This window comes from Hylobates moloch, unplaced genomic scaffold, assembly GCF_009828535.3.
Source record: "Hylobates moloch isolate HMO894 unplaced genomic scaffold, HMol_V3 SCAFFOLD_14, whole genome shotgun sequence".
Classification (NCBI taxonomy): Eukaryota; Metazoa; Chordata; class Mammalia; order Primates; family Hylobatidae; genus Hylobates; species Hylobates moloch.
The window spans coordinates 63,214,308-63,229,468 of record NW_026652289.1 but is presented as its reverse complement, the minus strand read 5'-3'; the positions used below and the strand labels follow the sequence as shown (position 1 = coordinate 63,229,468).

At 39.3% G+C, this 15,161-nt stretch overlaps 1 protein-coding gene across 12 annotated transcripts in view; it reads right to left on the bottom strand.

Moving 5' to 3' along the window:
• The window catches only part of INTS14 (integrator complex subunit 14), a 33,690-nt gene that overhangs the window by 17,434 nt on the left and 1,095 nt on the right, over nucleotides 1-15,161 (bottom strand). For 3 of the 12 annotated variants that reach the window (XM_032175170.2, XM_032175168.2, XM_058427637.1), the window contains exons 2-7: nucleotides 12,118-12,384; nucleotides 10,415-10,522; nucleotides 4,823-4,978; nucleotides 3,917-4,035; nucleotides 3,369-3,511; nucleotides 779-871 (exon numbers count right to left, since the gene is read on the bottom strand). In XM_032175170.2, coding sequence (XP_032031061.1) covers nucleotides 779-871; nucleotides 3,369-3,511; nucleotides 3,917-4,035; nucleotides 4,823-4,978; nucleotides 10,415-10,522; nucleotides 12,118-12,339 — 841 coding nt within the window. In that variant the 5' untranslated portion in view covers nucleotides 12,340-12,384. The other 9 variants (XM_058427632.1, XM_058427631.1, XM_058427636.1 and 6 more) reach the window with 6 other exon arrangements.

Here is a 15,161-nt window from a genome sequence, read left to right as displayed (position 1 = left end):
TGCAATGTGGTCATTACTCAGTATGTGAAAACCTGACTGACTACATATATTTCTTAGAGAAAGCTGATAAATATAAAGTGGATGGTCAGCTTAAAACAGAGAAAAAGATAATTTTAAGGGTAGAACTAGGATTTGAACCTGTAGCCAGTCAGGGACAAGAGCTCCTGCTCTATACCCACCACAGCACAGTGCCACCCTTGAAAAAGACAATTTTAAAGAGCTAGAGTCTAGCATTCTCCAGAGAGATGCTGAATTTGGGGAGATGACTTTATAGTTCCTAAAGATATATGCTGCAGTAAAGAGGACTCACAAGGGCCTGGATTCACCTATTCATTCAACAATATTTACTGAGTTATCTACTATGTGCTGGGCACTAGTAGAACAAAGAACAGATGTGATTCTTCTGTGTATAAAGCTGTATTTGACTTGCACATTTATCAAGTAACCTTCTGATAACTACTTAAGCTTTCTCAGCATGTTACTACTAGGAAAGGCAGAGCCCTGGATGAGGGACTAAGCATTCTCATCTCTAAAGAGGACCTCCGCTGCGAATTCACAAACCAACACACAATAAATATGTGTAAACACGTTTCTACCATGTAAAGCAGAATTACTTTTTTGATATATTAGGCAATATTCCATTTTCTAAAATCCAATTCTGTAACTATTCCTTTCCCCTAAATTCTGCAAAATGGTCTATCCTACTATTTAAGATTTAAGAATAACTTTAGTTAATAAGATGCTTCAGACGTATCACTGGAATAGGAAAAGAACTCACCTTTGTTAAGTGCTATAGGTAAGACCAGATGTCTGGACAGAACTGGGGGACTTGAAATATCAGCTATATCAATAAATCCCACTATTTCCAAATCTGAAATGAAGGAATCAACATAGAATTAATTCATTCTATGGAAAAGTACATTATTTTCTGTGTATTAGATTTCACAAATGCACTGTTTAGGTTGGGGTTTCAAATATGATGACTGAGAAAGTTATTAGATTTGTCTATGGAGTTGTCTAATAATTTGCATTTTAAGCTGCTCAGGAAATAATGATAACTGTCATTTATTTAATGAGTCTAAGTTATATGACAAAATCAGCTAGATTTTATTTTTATAAGGTTAGGACCCCAGCCAAGGCAAAAACTGAAAGGTCTAATCCCTCTGTGTAGTCAGGGATGTTCAGGTCACCAGGGGGCGTCATAGTCAAACACTTCCATAGCAACTACAATCAGCCTTTGAAGAATAAAGCTATTGTATTAAAAACATCTCTCTGAGAAAGAACTGTATTCTCTACAAAACTAGGGTAAGCAGTCTAAATATGACAATGATTTCTCTGCTTTATAGAAGCTGTAGTAAAGACCAAAAGTATTTGTTGAAAACTTAAAATAAATACAAATAAATGTTGTAACCAAAAGAACTTAAAATTTTCGATTATATAAAAACTTAAAAAACAATAAAAATTATAAAGAAGAAAAAGTCACTCATTATTCATAATCAAAGGAAATCTCTATTAATATTTTATTGATGTGCTTTTCAGTCTTTCTTCTAGATTAATACCCATATTTTCAAAAGAATTTTTAAAAATCAGAATCATGGTGAACACCTTATATTTCTTTTTTCTTTTCTTTTTTTTTTTTGAGACGGAGTTTCGCTCTTGTTGCCCAGGCTGGAGTGCAATGGCGCAATTTCAGCTAACTGCAACCTCAGCCTCCCGAGTTCAAGTGACTCTCCTGCCTCAGCCTCCCAAGTAGCTGGGATTACAGACATGTGCCACCATGCCTGGCTAATTTTGTATTTTTAGTAGAAACAGGGTTTCTCCATGTTGGTCAGGCTGCTCTCCCGACCTCAGGTGATCCGTCCGCCTCGGCCTCCCAAACTGCTGGGACTACAGGCGTAAGCCACCATGCCCGACCATATTTCTAATACATTAGGAAGTGTGCTTCTCTGGAGATTTGCTGTCCTTACCTCCCTTAGCTGAGCAATAAATGCAGCTAGATATTTTTCATTTGAGTAGAAAAAGGTCTACTATATTTTAAAGTAGTTTAGCTGCAAGAAAGATCTTCCACTAAGAGTTTATATGGGAAAGAAAAGACCTATTCAAATTTACTCATCGAAAAAGGATGGGAAGGAAGTGGAATCTAACCGTTATGAAGGCAACAAGACTTTTGGTACAGCTTAATATACTGCTGTCTAGTCACAGTAGAAGAGATGGATGCTTTGCTTCCAGATAGCCAGAAGCTAAAGGCACAAAAAGTAAAAAGACTGTTCACAGCCCCTCACTCCAAAACTCCTTAAAAATCTGTATACCTCAAACAATGAGCATTCACTGAACATTTAATTCTAATCATTTATTGACTGAACAATTACCTATTGGGCACCTACTAAGTGTCAGGTACTATGCTGGACATCAAGGCTGTAATGGTGACTGAAACACTGATAATATCCAGCCCTTAAAGGTTTAACATGCACCTAACATTCAAGGAGTCCACCCACCAATAGGAAGCAAGTCTCCTCTCCACTGCTCCTTGCTATTTTTGACTCTTCACTTTGCCGGTCTCAGTTAAGCATAGTATTAGCAACATGAACTAGGTAAAAGCTGTGGTACATCACTTTCTTTCAGTCATAATATAAGCAGCAGGGCTAGAAGAGTACACTGTATCAGATCCAAGAACTCCAAGACCATCTGATTGATTCTCCCTACCTAGCCAATAAGAACTAGAGGAAGACTTCCCAGGGTCACATAGCAAGAGTCATACTGCAAAGTATAGAAGCTAGCCCTTCTTATATGACCTTAATTATGATACTAATTAAGTTCAGTATCTCTATTAAGAATCACCTCAGAGATTTCAATGCTAGTGAATACAGCTATGATTTCCAACTCTAATAATTCGTGGTTATAATTATCTAGGATTGGAGATCAACTGATGACCTTACCATAAAAGACCAGTATTCTGCCACCCCTTAGGTAATGAATCTTCCAATCCAAAGTGCTGATGACAACAGCACCCTAGTACAGGTTGAGTATCCCCTATCTGAAAATCTGAAATCCAAAATGCTCCACAATCCGCACCTGTTACACATGCATGAAGCTGACATGAAGCTCAAAGGAAATGCTCACTGGAGCACTTTGGATTTTCAGATTAAGGATGCTCAATCACTAAGTAAAATGCAAATATCCCAAACCCCCAAAAATCTGAAATCTGAAGCACCTCTGGTCCCAAGCATTTTGGGTAAGGAATACTCAACCTGTATCACAATATGTATTTCTTTTCAACCTTCCTAGACAGAGAAGAGAGTAAAAATCCCAAGTCAGAAGAAAGTAAGGATAACAGAGAAACTAAGAAAGAAGTTTTTTTAAAAAGTTACCTGTGTTAATGACTTTAGGGATAGGATCAATTTCTTCATCTACAACAAAAGGTTCTGGCCTGGGGAAGACTTGTACATCAGCAGTTAGGTGGCCACACTTGAGAACAGCATGGAAAGGCGTATATGCCAGATCTATCAGTTTTCTAGAATATGATAATAGTTATAGGAAAAGCAACACGATACATATAAAGTTAATTTTTCAGGACATAAGGGTTGGTTTCCCTTCAAGTTGGTTCCAAAACTAAGATCTGACCATCTGTAAAAACAGAACAAAATCTGACATTTTTGGTGAGGAAATTTCAATTCTGAAAAGCCCAAGAGCAAGTTAATTTGAAATTTTGCTGAGTCATTATAAGGAAGTCAGTATCTACAGGCAGTATAGATTTACTTTGAAAAACCATTACTACCCATCACTTTATCTGAAAAATGTACAACTTGGGGAAAATGATATGACACAATTAGGAACAGTAAAACAGATAGTCTTTCTGGATCTCAAATTATAATACTGGATTGTAAAGAAGGCAAAAGAGCTCTAAGCATATACTCACCCAAACATAGACTGGACATTCTTCAAGCACAGGGGGCCATCAATAGTAAAAATCTGCCCTTCACCATTGTTTAAATCTATGAGACGTTCAAGGCATTCCAAGGAATCGGTGCTCTGGAGCTATAAAGCAAAACAGATGACCCTTAAAGTGGCTGGCACAAAATGCCAGATTATTCTCAGCACACCAAGGTCAAAGCCATTACAATAACATAGGCAATAAATAATGGGTGATTTTTTTAACAGCCAATGTGAGAAGAAAATAACTACAACAATTTTGACTCAAGGTTACCAAAGAGGAATGTTACGTAAAATGACACAGATAGAGCTATCTCATTCAGGAGTAGTTTTGCAAAGATTCTCAGAGGTGACCACAGTTAGTATTTACACAGCATCTTCCCTCCAAAGTGTTTCTAACATCTTTTGGTGAGAACCATCATTATCTACATTTTACAGAGAGAAAAACTGAGAGGAAAAAAGGATAAATCACTTTCCCAAATGAATGGGAAAACCAAGAATTTAAGTGTTTAATAAAACATATATCAGAATAATGTTACTTTACTCTTCTGTCAGTCAAAGCACACTCCTGTCAACATTTCTGGTGGAATGGACATAAGAATTCTTATATAAGGGAAATGAATAGCACTAAAAAGAACACCTTGACCCTTTATGCACCCATCAGCAGGATGGATAACTACTCCAGCTATATTCCCCAGATGGGGCAACACTCTGAAATTTCAAAGAACATTTGAGACCTAGAATCTTTTCAAATAAAATGACCAGCCTCAGCTGAAACCAATGGAGTTCAATGCTACAGTATATACAATATAGCACTAGTGGTATATATTGAAAAATAAACTAAGCTGTAAAATATGCCTAATCAAACTAAAAACTTAGCAAAAGGTATTACCTCCTCCAAATTCGCCATGCACATGATATATAACTTAGATGGGAAAGGAAAAGGTAGTGGAAACCTGTTGCTCTCACTTCGTTGATTTTGAGTGGCTAGGGAATGTCGTAGTGACCCTCTACCAATGCCAAGACAGCCGTCTGTCACCAGGACAACCTGTTTGTAAAAAGAGAGAGAGGAGGTTGTACATGAAATTACATATTTAAAGCAGTCCCATTTAGCAATGTTTTCACTGCTAGAAAGGGGCACCAGGGCTGGCTATGGTGGCTCAAGCCTGTATTCCCAGTGCTTTGGGAGGCCAAGGCAGGAGGATTGCTTGAGCCGAGGAGTTTGAGACCAGCCTGGGCAACATAAGGAGATCCCATCTCTAAAAAAACTTAGAAAAAAAAAATTAGCCAGGAGTGGTGGCATGTACCTGTGGTCTCAGCAAGTCAGGAGGCTGAGGTGGGAGGATCACTTGAGCCTGGGAGGTCAAGGCTGCAGTGAGCCGTGGTCACATTACTGTACTCCAGCCTAGGCAACAGAGAGACTCTGTCTTTTTAAAACAAAACAAAACAAAAAAACAGGCCTGAGATGGTGGCTCACACCTGTAATCCCAGCACTTTGGGAGGCCAAGGCAGGCAGATCACTAGAGGCCAGGAGTTCAAGACCAGTCTAGGCAACATGGTGAAACCCTGTCTCTACAAAAAATACAAAAATTAACTGGGCATGGTGGTGCATGCCTGCAGGCCCAGCTACTTGGGAGGCTGAGGTGGGAGGATCACTTGAGCCTGGGAAGTCGAGGCTATAGTGAGTATGCCACTGCAGTCCAGCCTGGGTGACAGAGTGAGACCCTGTTTGGAAAAACAAAATAAACCCTCAACCTGCCCCCGCAAAAGAAAACCAAAAAAAGGCATGAGAAAATTTTGTGAGGTGCTAGAACCCCACTCCACATTATAGGATAAAGAATACTATATCTTAATTGTAGTAGTAGTTATATAGGTGTATACATGTGTCAAAACTCAGTGAACTGTATACTTAAGATCAATGCATTTTACTCTATTTCATCTAATAAAATATTTTTTAAAAGCTTGTTTCTGAACACTTAAAAAAGGACAAAAACATTCATAACCAATTCTTACTTAATTGTATTAAAACTAGAACCCCAACTCTTAGATAAGAAGTCGGTACCTAACATACCAATGTCAAATATGGAATGAAGATTCATTTCACATGTGCTCCTAGGAAGTACCAGCACAGTAGTCTGAACTTTGCCACTTTATTTTCAAAGATGACAAACTCTACGCCTGGTCAACTAAAATGACACCTGGTTAAAATATGTATTTATAAAGGCTATTTAACCAGAAATATATAAGATCTTTAAAATACATTCTTTTTTTTTTTTTTTTGAGACGGAGTCTCGCTCTGTCGCCCAGGCTAGAGTGCAGTGGCGCAATCTCGGCTCACTGCAAGCTCTGCCTCCCGGGTTCATGCCATTCTCCTGCCTCAGCCTCCCGAGTAGCTGGGACTACAGGCGCCCGCCACCGTGCCCGGCTAATTGTTTGTATTTTTAGTAGAGACGGGGTTTCACTGTGTTAGCCAGGATGGTCTCGATCTCCTGACCTCGTGATCCTCCCGTCTCTACCTCCCAAAGCGCTGGGATTACAGGCGTGAGCCACCGCGCCCAGCTAAAATGCATTCTTAATCAACCTGCAATTTGAAAAAACCAATAAAATATACCAACAATGGATAGTAATTGCAAAATCGTTTTCCTTTTCTTCATTGCTTCAGAATGATCCTGTGGGGGACAGACTTCCCACGCATCCCAGGAGAGGATTATTTTTGCTCTCCCTAGCCTAGTCCGGTAACTTGATAATAATAGGCCATTAAGGCAGTATTTTTTTTTTTTTTTTTGACACAGAAACTCACTCTGTCACCCAGGCTAGAGTGCAGTGCCATGATCTCAGCTCACTGCAACCTCCGCCTCCCAGGTTAAAGTGATTCCCCTGCCTCAGCCTCCTGAGCAGCTGGAACCACAGGCGTGTGCCACAACGCCCAACTAATTTTTGTATTTTTAGTAGAGACGGGGTTTCACCATATTGGCCAGGATGGTCTCGAACTCCTGACCTTGTCAACCGTCCGCCTCGGCCTCCCAAAGTGCTGGGATTACAGGCGTGAACTACCGCACCCGGCCCTTAAGGCAGTATTAAGTGGTGGCACTGTGTGAAATATCAAGATTGGCACTTATTGATAAAGCCCAAGAATGCTTAATAGAGGTCCCCTGGAAGGATGTCATCTTTTAGCACGACAGTCAATTGACTACAGGGCAATTTCCTTTTCTAGGTACCAACAATTGCTATATAATGATTTACCTCTGCCAGCTTTTTCAGATGCTATGGGATAATGAAATATTTCATGTAATGTCAAAATGAAACAGACTTTACTAAATAATAAAGACACAGTACAGCTGTCTAAAACCTTGGTTAAGGCTGGGTGTGGCGGCTGACAGCTATAATCTCGGCACTTTGGGAGGCTGAGGCCAGAGGATCACTTGAGGCCAGGAGTTCAAGACCAGCCTGGCAAACACGGCACAACCTTGTCTACTAAAAATACAAAAATTAGCTGGGTGTGGTAGTGCACTTCTGTAGGGCGTGGTGGCACACTCCTGTAGTCCCAGCTACTCATCAGGTGGTTGAGTCATGAGAATTATTTGAGCCTAGAGGCAGAGATTGCAGTGAGCTGAGATCACGCCACTGCACTCCAGCCTGGGCGACAAAGCAAGACTCTGTTTCAAAAAAATAATAATAAATAAAAAAAAAAATCTTGGCTAAAAATTCCACTTTTTTGTTTTTTTTTAAGACAGAGTCTCACTTTGTTGCCCAGGCTAGAGTGCAGAGGCACGTTTTCAGCTCACTACAAACTCCGCCTCCCAGGTCAAGTGATTCCCCTACCTCAGCCTCCCAGGTAGCTAGGATTGCAGGTGAATGTCACCACACTTCGCTAATTTTTGTATTTTTAGTAGAGACAGGGTTTCACCATGTTGGCCAGGCTGGTCTTTAACTCCTGACCTCAGGTGATCTGCCCACCTTAGCCTCCCAAAGCGTTGGGATTACAGGCATGAGCCACTGCACCTGGCCAAAAATTCCACATTTAAACAAGTTTGTTTTATAGTAACTGATTATAAAAACAATAACTAGTAACAACCACCTCTACTACAATGTTTGTTTTTTTTTTTTGAGACGGAGTTTCTCTCCTGTTGCCCAGGCTGGAGTGCAATGGCCCAATCTTGGCTGACCGTTGCAACCTCTGCCTCCCCGGTTCAAGTGATTCTCCTGCCTCAGCCTCCTGAGTAGCTGGGATTACAGGCATGTGCCACCACGTCCGGCTAATTTTTGTATTTTTAGTAGAGACAGATTCAGGCTTGGCCCCTTGCCCTCAGGTTACATACAGTATATCTCAAATTCAGATTCTTCCTTTTTTTCAAAAGAAGAAAATCATAAAAGTCAGAAGTCTGCATGATGCACAAGGTCTGGTTCTTAAAATCTGAATTTTTCCTCTAAAATCAAAGAAGAAATAGCAAATGAAACTGTGCTACCTGCTAGCTTTCAGTTCAGAAGATACTGACAACAAAACTTCATTTATTCACTGTGATGTTAGGAAATAAGGCATCCTATATGCATGGATTTACCAAAATAAGTAATGCCTATAAGCTGAGATGCCATAAAGAGCTTTTTTAATTTCTGAAAAGAAATTGATCAAAAGGCATTTTTTGACTTCTTTAGCAAGTATCCACTATATTTTATAAAACAGGGTGGTTTTCACAAGAAAAAATGTTTTTGTTGTTTTCTAAAGGTGAGTTTATTGAGACATAATTTACATACAGTAAAATCACCCTGTTTAGTATACAGTTCTATGAGTTTTGACAGTTGCATTCAGTCATGTAACCACCGCCACGAACAAGATAAAGAATAGTTCCAACACGACCCAGATTCCCTCCTGCTTCTTTTGAGTCAATTCATACCTTTCCCTGACTCCCAGGCAACTACAATCTTTTTTTAAGACATGGCCTCACTATGTGGTCCAGGCTGGTCTTGAATTCCTGGGCTCAAGTTATCCTCCCACCTTTGCCTCACAAAGTGCTAGGATTATAGGTGTGAGCCACCATGCCTGGCTATAATCTTTTTTTATTAAAAAATAAATACTAGTGATGCTACTGACATTACTGAGGAATCCTGTGTTTGACCCCATAATGAAAAGTCACACACCAGGGTCCAGCAAATCATGGCCCACAGGCTAAATTTGGCCCACTGTCTGTTTTTGTAAATAAAGTTTTATTTAAACACAGCCCTACCCATTCATTTACTTATTATCTATGGCTGCTTTCATGCTATAACAGCAGAGCTGAGTAGTTGTCACAGACACCTACAAAGCCTAAAATACAAAAAAAGCTTGCAGACTCCTGTTGTAGACTATTATTTTTCTTTTAGCAATGTTTCTGCTTTTTCCTTCAAAATATGCTACTACTTTTCAAAAGTATCTGTATAGAGCAAATTTCCAGTTATCTTTTTCTGCTACTACTCTGCTCTGATTTGATGCTAATGTGGCCTACTGTGGAGTCTAAGTAAAGAGCAACATATTTTATGTTTGTTTGTTTGTTTGTTTTTCCAACAGAGTCTCGCTCTGTCGCTAGGCTGGAGTGCAGTGGCGCAATCTCGGCTGACTGCAGCCTCCGCCTCCCAGGTTCAAGTGATTCTCCTGCCTCAGCCTCCAGAGTAGCTGGGACTACAGGTGCATACCACCACGCCCAGCTAATTTTTGTATTTTTAGTAGAGACGGGGGTTTCACCATGTTGGCCAGGATGGTCTCGATCTCTTGACCTGGTGATCTGTCCACCTCGGCCTTCCAAAGTGCTGGGATTACAGGCATGAGCCACTGTGCCTGGCTAGATTTTATGTTTTATTCTCCTCACTTTTTAGACAACTCAGTTGAGATGGTTAAAAGTTTGCTGAATAACATGTTGCCTGGGCAACATGGCAAAACCTGGTCTCTACAAAAAATGTAAAAAATTAGCCAGGTATGGTGGCATTTGCCTGTAGTCTCAGCTACTCAGGAGGCTGAGTGGGAGAATCACCTGAGCCTGAGTGGTTGAAGCTACAGTGAGCCATGATAGCTCCACTGCACTCCAGCCTGGGCAACAAAGTGAGAATCTGTCTCAAAAAAAAAAAAAAAAAAAAAATCTCCTGAATAATTGCATTGAGATAATGAAGACAGGCTATATTATACTGATGTTTATAATTTTATCACTCAAAATTATAATGATCCCTTCCAGGGAGCATAGTTCAAAAATTCCACTGTGAGCTCTTTGTGTTTTATATAACAGTACTAGTTTGCAATAAGTCAATTTACTAGGAGGATACTTTCCTTAAGGCATAATTTTGCTGCTTTCTGAACACATTAGTGTTGATTTAGTACCTTCACTTAAGAAGATACCAATAGTGTAAAATGTAGTTTGTAGAAATTACAATGCATGCTGTGTCACAGCCTGAAGAAAATCGAAGGACCTCAGTGGTTAATGTTGTTAACTTAGGGCAATGAAAAAGAATTGATCATTACCTGGCAAGGAATTGCACCACCCCATTCTTGCTGAACGATATTGCAAACACCAACTAATGCAGACTCCAAGCAGGTTTTGTCATAATCATCCATATTACTTAGTGCTTCCTTATTGAATAAAAGATAAAATTGCTAGTTACTCTTTAGTTTTAATTAGTTATTAGAAAACAACATAAATTGTTCAAAGTATGAACGTTACACAGGGGACACTGATGTATCTGAGAGCACCAAAGCATAGCTTCTTAAAGAAAAATGCTAGAACAGACTTCTTCAACTATTAAAGATAGTTAAAAGAATTCCATTTATTCTATCCTCTTATCAGGTAAGAGTGAACAGTCCACCAAGTTTACATTTTTATAAGTGGACCTTGAAGGAAAAAATTAAAAGGAACTTTTAAACACATCACAACAACAAAATCTATTGAATATTAACTATGTTCTAAATACCATCCTAGGCACTTTTATGCATTTAGCTATCACAATAACACTATAAGGTATAGATTATTAACTCTATCTTTAAATGAGGTAATTAAGGTATAGAAAGATTAAGTAACTTTCCCAGGTCTCATGACTAAAGGTGGCAGAACCTGGATTTGTAAGTATGCAGTCTGACTTCAGGGCTCCTGGTCTAAAACATTACGTCTCACTTCTTATATAGCAATTCTCTAAATTTCAGAACTGCAGAACATCAGAAATCCTTAGTTTATTCACCTGTAAGAAAGTCAGCATATATACCAAAAGTTTAATATCCTTTTACAGGAAAAAAAATTAAAAAAAATTTTTAAGTCAGTGTAATTTTTTTAAAAAAAGCTTTTAAGTTACTTAAAAAATCCGAGATAATAAAAGGAATTATTTAACAAAATTTTGTTACTTATATTAAAAAGTTCAAACTCTATTAATCCTGGATTTCTAAACCACCTAACAATTGTTAAACATTCAGTTTAATTCCACAAACACTTCCTTTTTTTCTTCTTTTTATTAAAAATAGAAACGGGATCTTGCCATGTTGTCCAGGCTGGTCTCAAACTCCTGGGCTCAAGTGATCCTCTCGCCTTGGCTTCCCAAAGTGCTGGGATTACAGGCGTGAGCCACACCTGGCCCACAAACACTTCTTGACTGCTTACTATGGGTAAGACACTGTGTTAGGCACTGCTGGAAATATTATGAATATTATGATTTAGAGATGTTGTCAGAAAGTAAATTCTGACATAACATAGAAAACACCCTTGAAAGATAATATCTACCAACTGAGATTTAAAAATTATAATTTATTGGTATCAAAATCAAAGCTATTTGTTGGAAAGGAAATATCATTTTGAATTACTCTAGAACAAGAAAGGGCTATTTTTTCCTTTCCTCAAGTTTTATAGGAGAGTAGAAAAAAATTAAGTGTTGAGCCTAAAGACCCTAAATTTTAGGGAATGGAACACTACATCCTGAGATGCTCACTTTTCCACAGAGAATTCCAGAAAACCAAGAGAGGAAAATAAGGGAACAACTCACAGCTCTAACTCATAGCTGTACCAAAGAAACAGTAGGCATAAGACTTACTGGTTGTGAGTTCTTGTTGTTTAGCTACACATATTAAGTACTCATAGACTTATTAAATAATGCCAAAGTTCTAAATGTTCAATGCATTATAACACTGTTTTCCTCCCAATAAATTTAGACCCTGTACATACAATAACTTACTACATTTTGTACCTGTAGGGTATTATAATCTCTCGTGAAGGGGACCATCAACTCCCAAAGTGATGAAAAAACCACAAGTGCTGTAAATTCAAGCTTGTAATTTGTGGCCATGTGCTCAAACAGCATCGTTAAACCATGGGCTGCTAGGTGCTTACGCTGGTATTCCTCGGACCCCTCAATAGACACAGGTCGGGTCATGGAAAGGGATACATCCATTACCACCACTGTCGGCATGATGAAAATGATCCCAGTGTTCCCAATCAGAATGCAAACAGACAGCTATAAACAGAGAAATGCTGTAGAAAATAAATAAGGTCTTACATGTCATAGAGAGAAAAGAATATTTTTCACCATAACTTTAACTAACTTCCCAGAAGTTAGCAGAGGCAAACACCATTTAAGTTGAGGTGAGGAATAATCTGTAGAGAACTCAGTGAGAGGGAAGTGAGCAGCTTAGTTCATTGTAAGGACCACTCTTAGAATCACCCATTAAGTGACCATAAATAAAGGACCACCTAAATATATCAATTGGAAAAAAAAAAAAGCCCTGCTAAATTCAGGTAGCCCTTGACTTTCACACATTCGACTTTTATGCAACTTAATAAACTCCTACATCTCCTAACACTTAATTTACTGAAGAACATTTCTAGTTGTCATATGGTGGTGCTATTTGACAACCAACCATTGTTTTATGGCACTGTCACAACCTTTTTGCAGTATTAGTGCATGTGTTTAATTATTTTGTTGGTTGGTGCTCTTGTTTTAGTAAAATGAATGCCAAATATAAAAATGAAAGGACTAGTAAAGTCATAAACCAAATTGGACAAATTGGAAATCATTACGCATAACAAAAGTAATAAACGTTAGCCTCAGTAGTATTCACTGTACATAAACTGGCCAATGGTGCTTCAACTGTGTATTTTTTTTTTTTTTTTTTTTTTTTAGTAGAGACAGGGTTTCACCGTGGTCTCGATCTCCTGACCTCGTGATCCACCCGCCTCGGCCTCCCAAAGTGCTGGGATTACAAGCGTGAGCCACCGCTCCTGGCCTGTGCTTCAACTGTGAAGGAAAAGAACAAAATTAAAGAATATGTAAGGTCGGGCACAGTGGCTCATGCCTGTAATCCCAGCACTTTGAGAGGCCCAGGTGGGTGGATCTCTTGAGGTCAGGAGTTCGAGACCAGCCTGGCCAATATGGTGAAACCCTGTCTCTACTAAAAATACAAAAATCAGCCAGGCATGGTGGCTACTTGGGAGGCTGAGGCACGAGAATCGCTTGAACACAGGAGGTGGAAGTTGTAGTGAGCCGAGATCGTGCCACTGCACTCCAGCCTTCCAGCCTGGGTGACAGAGCAAGGCTCCATCTCAAAAAAAAAAAAAAAAAAAATTTATACAGCTGGAATTATCTCATGAGATTGTGTAGAAAAGTCAAAATGTACAAATGGAGTTATTCAAAATTATGGATTGAGAATTAGCATAAAGAAAACATTTTGGTGCTCAAAAATAAAAAAGTTTACAGATACACAGACCTGCTCATGGGTATACAGCCTGCTGCTACTCTATTATTAAGCAAACTGTAGTCTACTGACATGATGAAATATCATAAAACTATAAATAAATGACATATGTACTACAGATATCAGAAATACTTACAGAAAGCATGAGTAACTGAGAAAAGCAGCCCCAGAACTGTATTATACACTGCTTACAACTTCATAAAAATCATAGTGCATATATACAATTAGATTAGGTGGATATAAATAGATTAGAAATTTAATGTTCACAACTTTCTTTTTTGGGATTCACTTCAAAACATTTAACAGTAGCCAGACTGCTTTTTTAAGGATGGTACCCAGCTGCAAATGTGTCATATTCTAAAATTCCATTTGCTCTTTTTTTTTTTTTTTGAGACGGAGTCTCGCTCTGTCACCCAGGCTGGAGTGCAGTGGCACGATCTCCACTCACTGCAAGTACCGCCTCCTGGGTTCACACCATTCTCCTGCCTCAGCCTCCCGAGTAGCCAGGACTACAGGTGCGTGTCACCACACCCGGGTAATTTTTGTATTTTTAGTAGAGATGGGGTTTCACCACATTGGCCAGGCTGGTCTCGAACTCCTGAGCTCGTGATCCACCCGCCTCTGCCTCCCAAAGTGCTGGGATTACAGGCATGAGCCACCGCGCCCGGCCAAAATTCCATTTGTAAGTAGGTTGTTTTGAACTCAGAATACACTGGTTCATGGAAACAATGTTTACAACTCAGGTTGTAAGCATAAGCGTAAAAGAAGAAACTGAAAGTTCCTGAAGGGTGGTTCACTCAAGCAGTATAGGCCCGACTAAAAAAAAAAAAAAGTGAGATCCTGCACAATATTGGTTCAACTACACTACATTAGACCATAACATACGCTCACTAAGGGCAGGGACCATGCCAGATTTTGCCCATGATGTCCCTCAAAACTTATCACAGTAACTGGCACATAGTAGGTGCCCAACAATTTGATAACAACTAATGAACTACCCCCAAATCACCAAATATACCATATATTATTTAGCAAAATACATTATAAATGTTAACTCTGGACACCAGAAACACATTTCCTCTTCTCCTCATTCAAGCAGAGATATGGGGGACTCCCTCACCTCTGCCCAGCTCCTGCGGTAGTCCCATTCATGCAGGGAGGCCTTTTTACAAGCTGAGGATCATGAGGAGTACTGCCCTCACCCTCTTAGGAGAATGGGAGGAAACAGTTTACACAGACTTAGATCAAATACAAAAAAGCACTTTCAGCCCGTGAAATCTGCTGTTGACAGTGATGACAGCTGGCAGTCTTGCCTTCTCTGAAGACACCTCTGGAGCTGGCTCTTTCTCCCAAGTGATGCATTTGTGTCGACTCCCAAATGCACCTCATTAATAGTTACAAAGTCGTGGGAAATCAATTTAGTACTCAGATTGGAGTAAAGGAGGGAACTGAAAGTTCCTGAAGGATAGTTCACTCAAGCAGTCTAGGCCTGATTTAAAAAAATTTAAAAAGGCCAGGCACGCCTGTAATCCCAGCACTT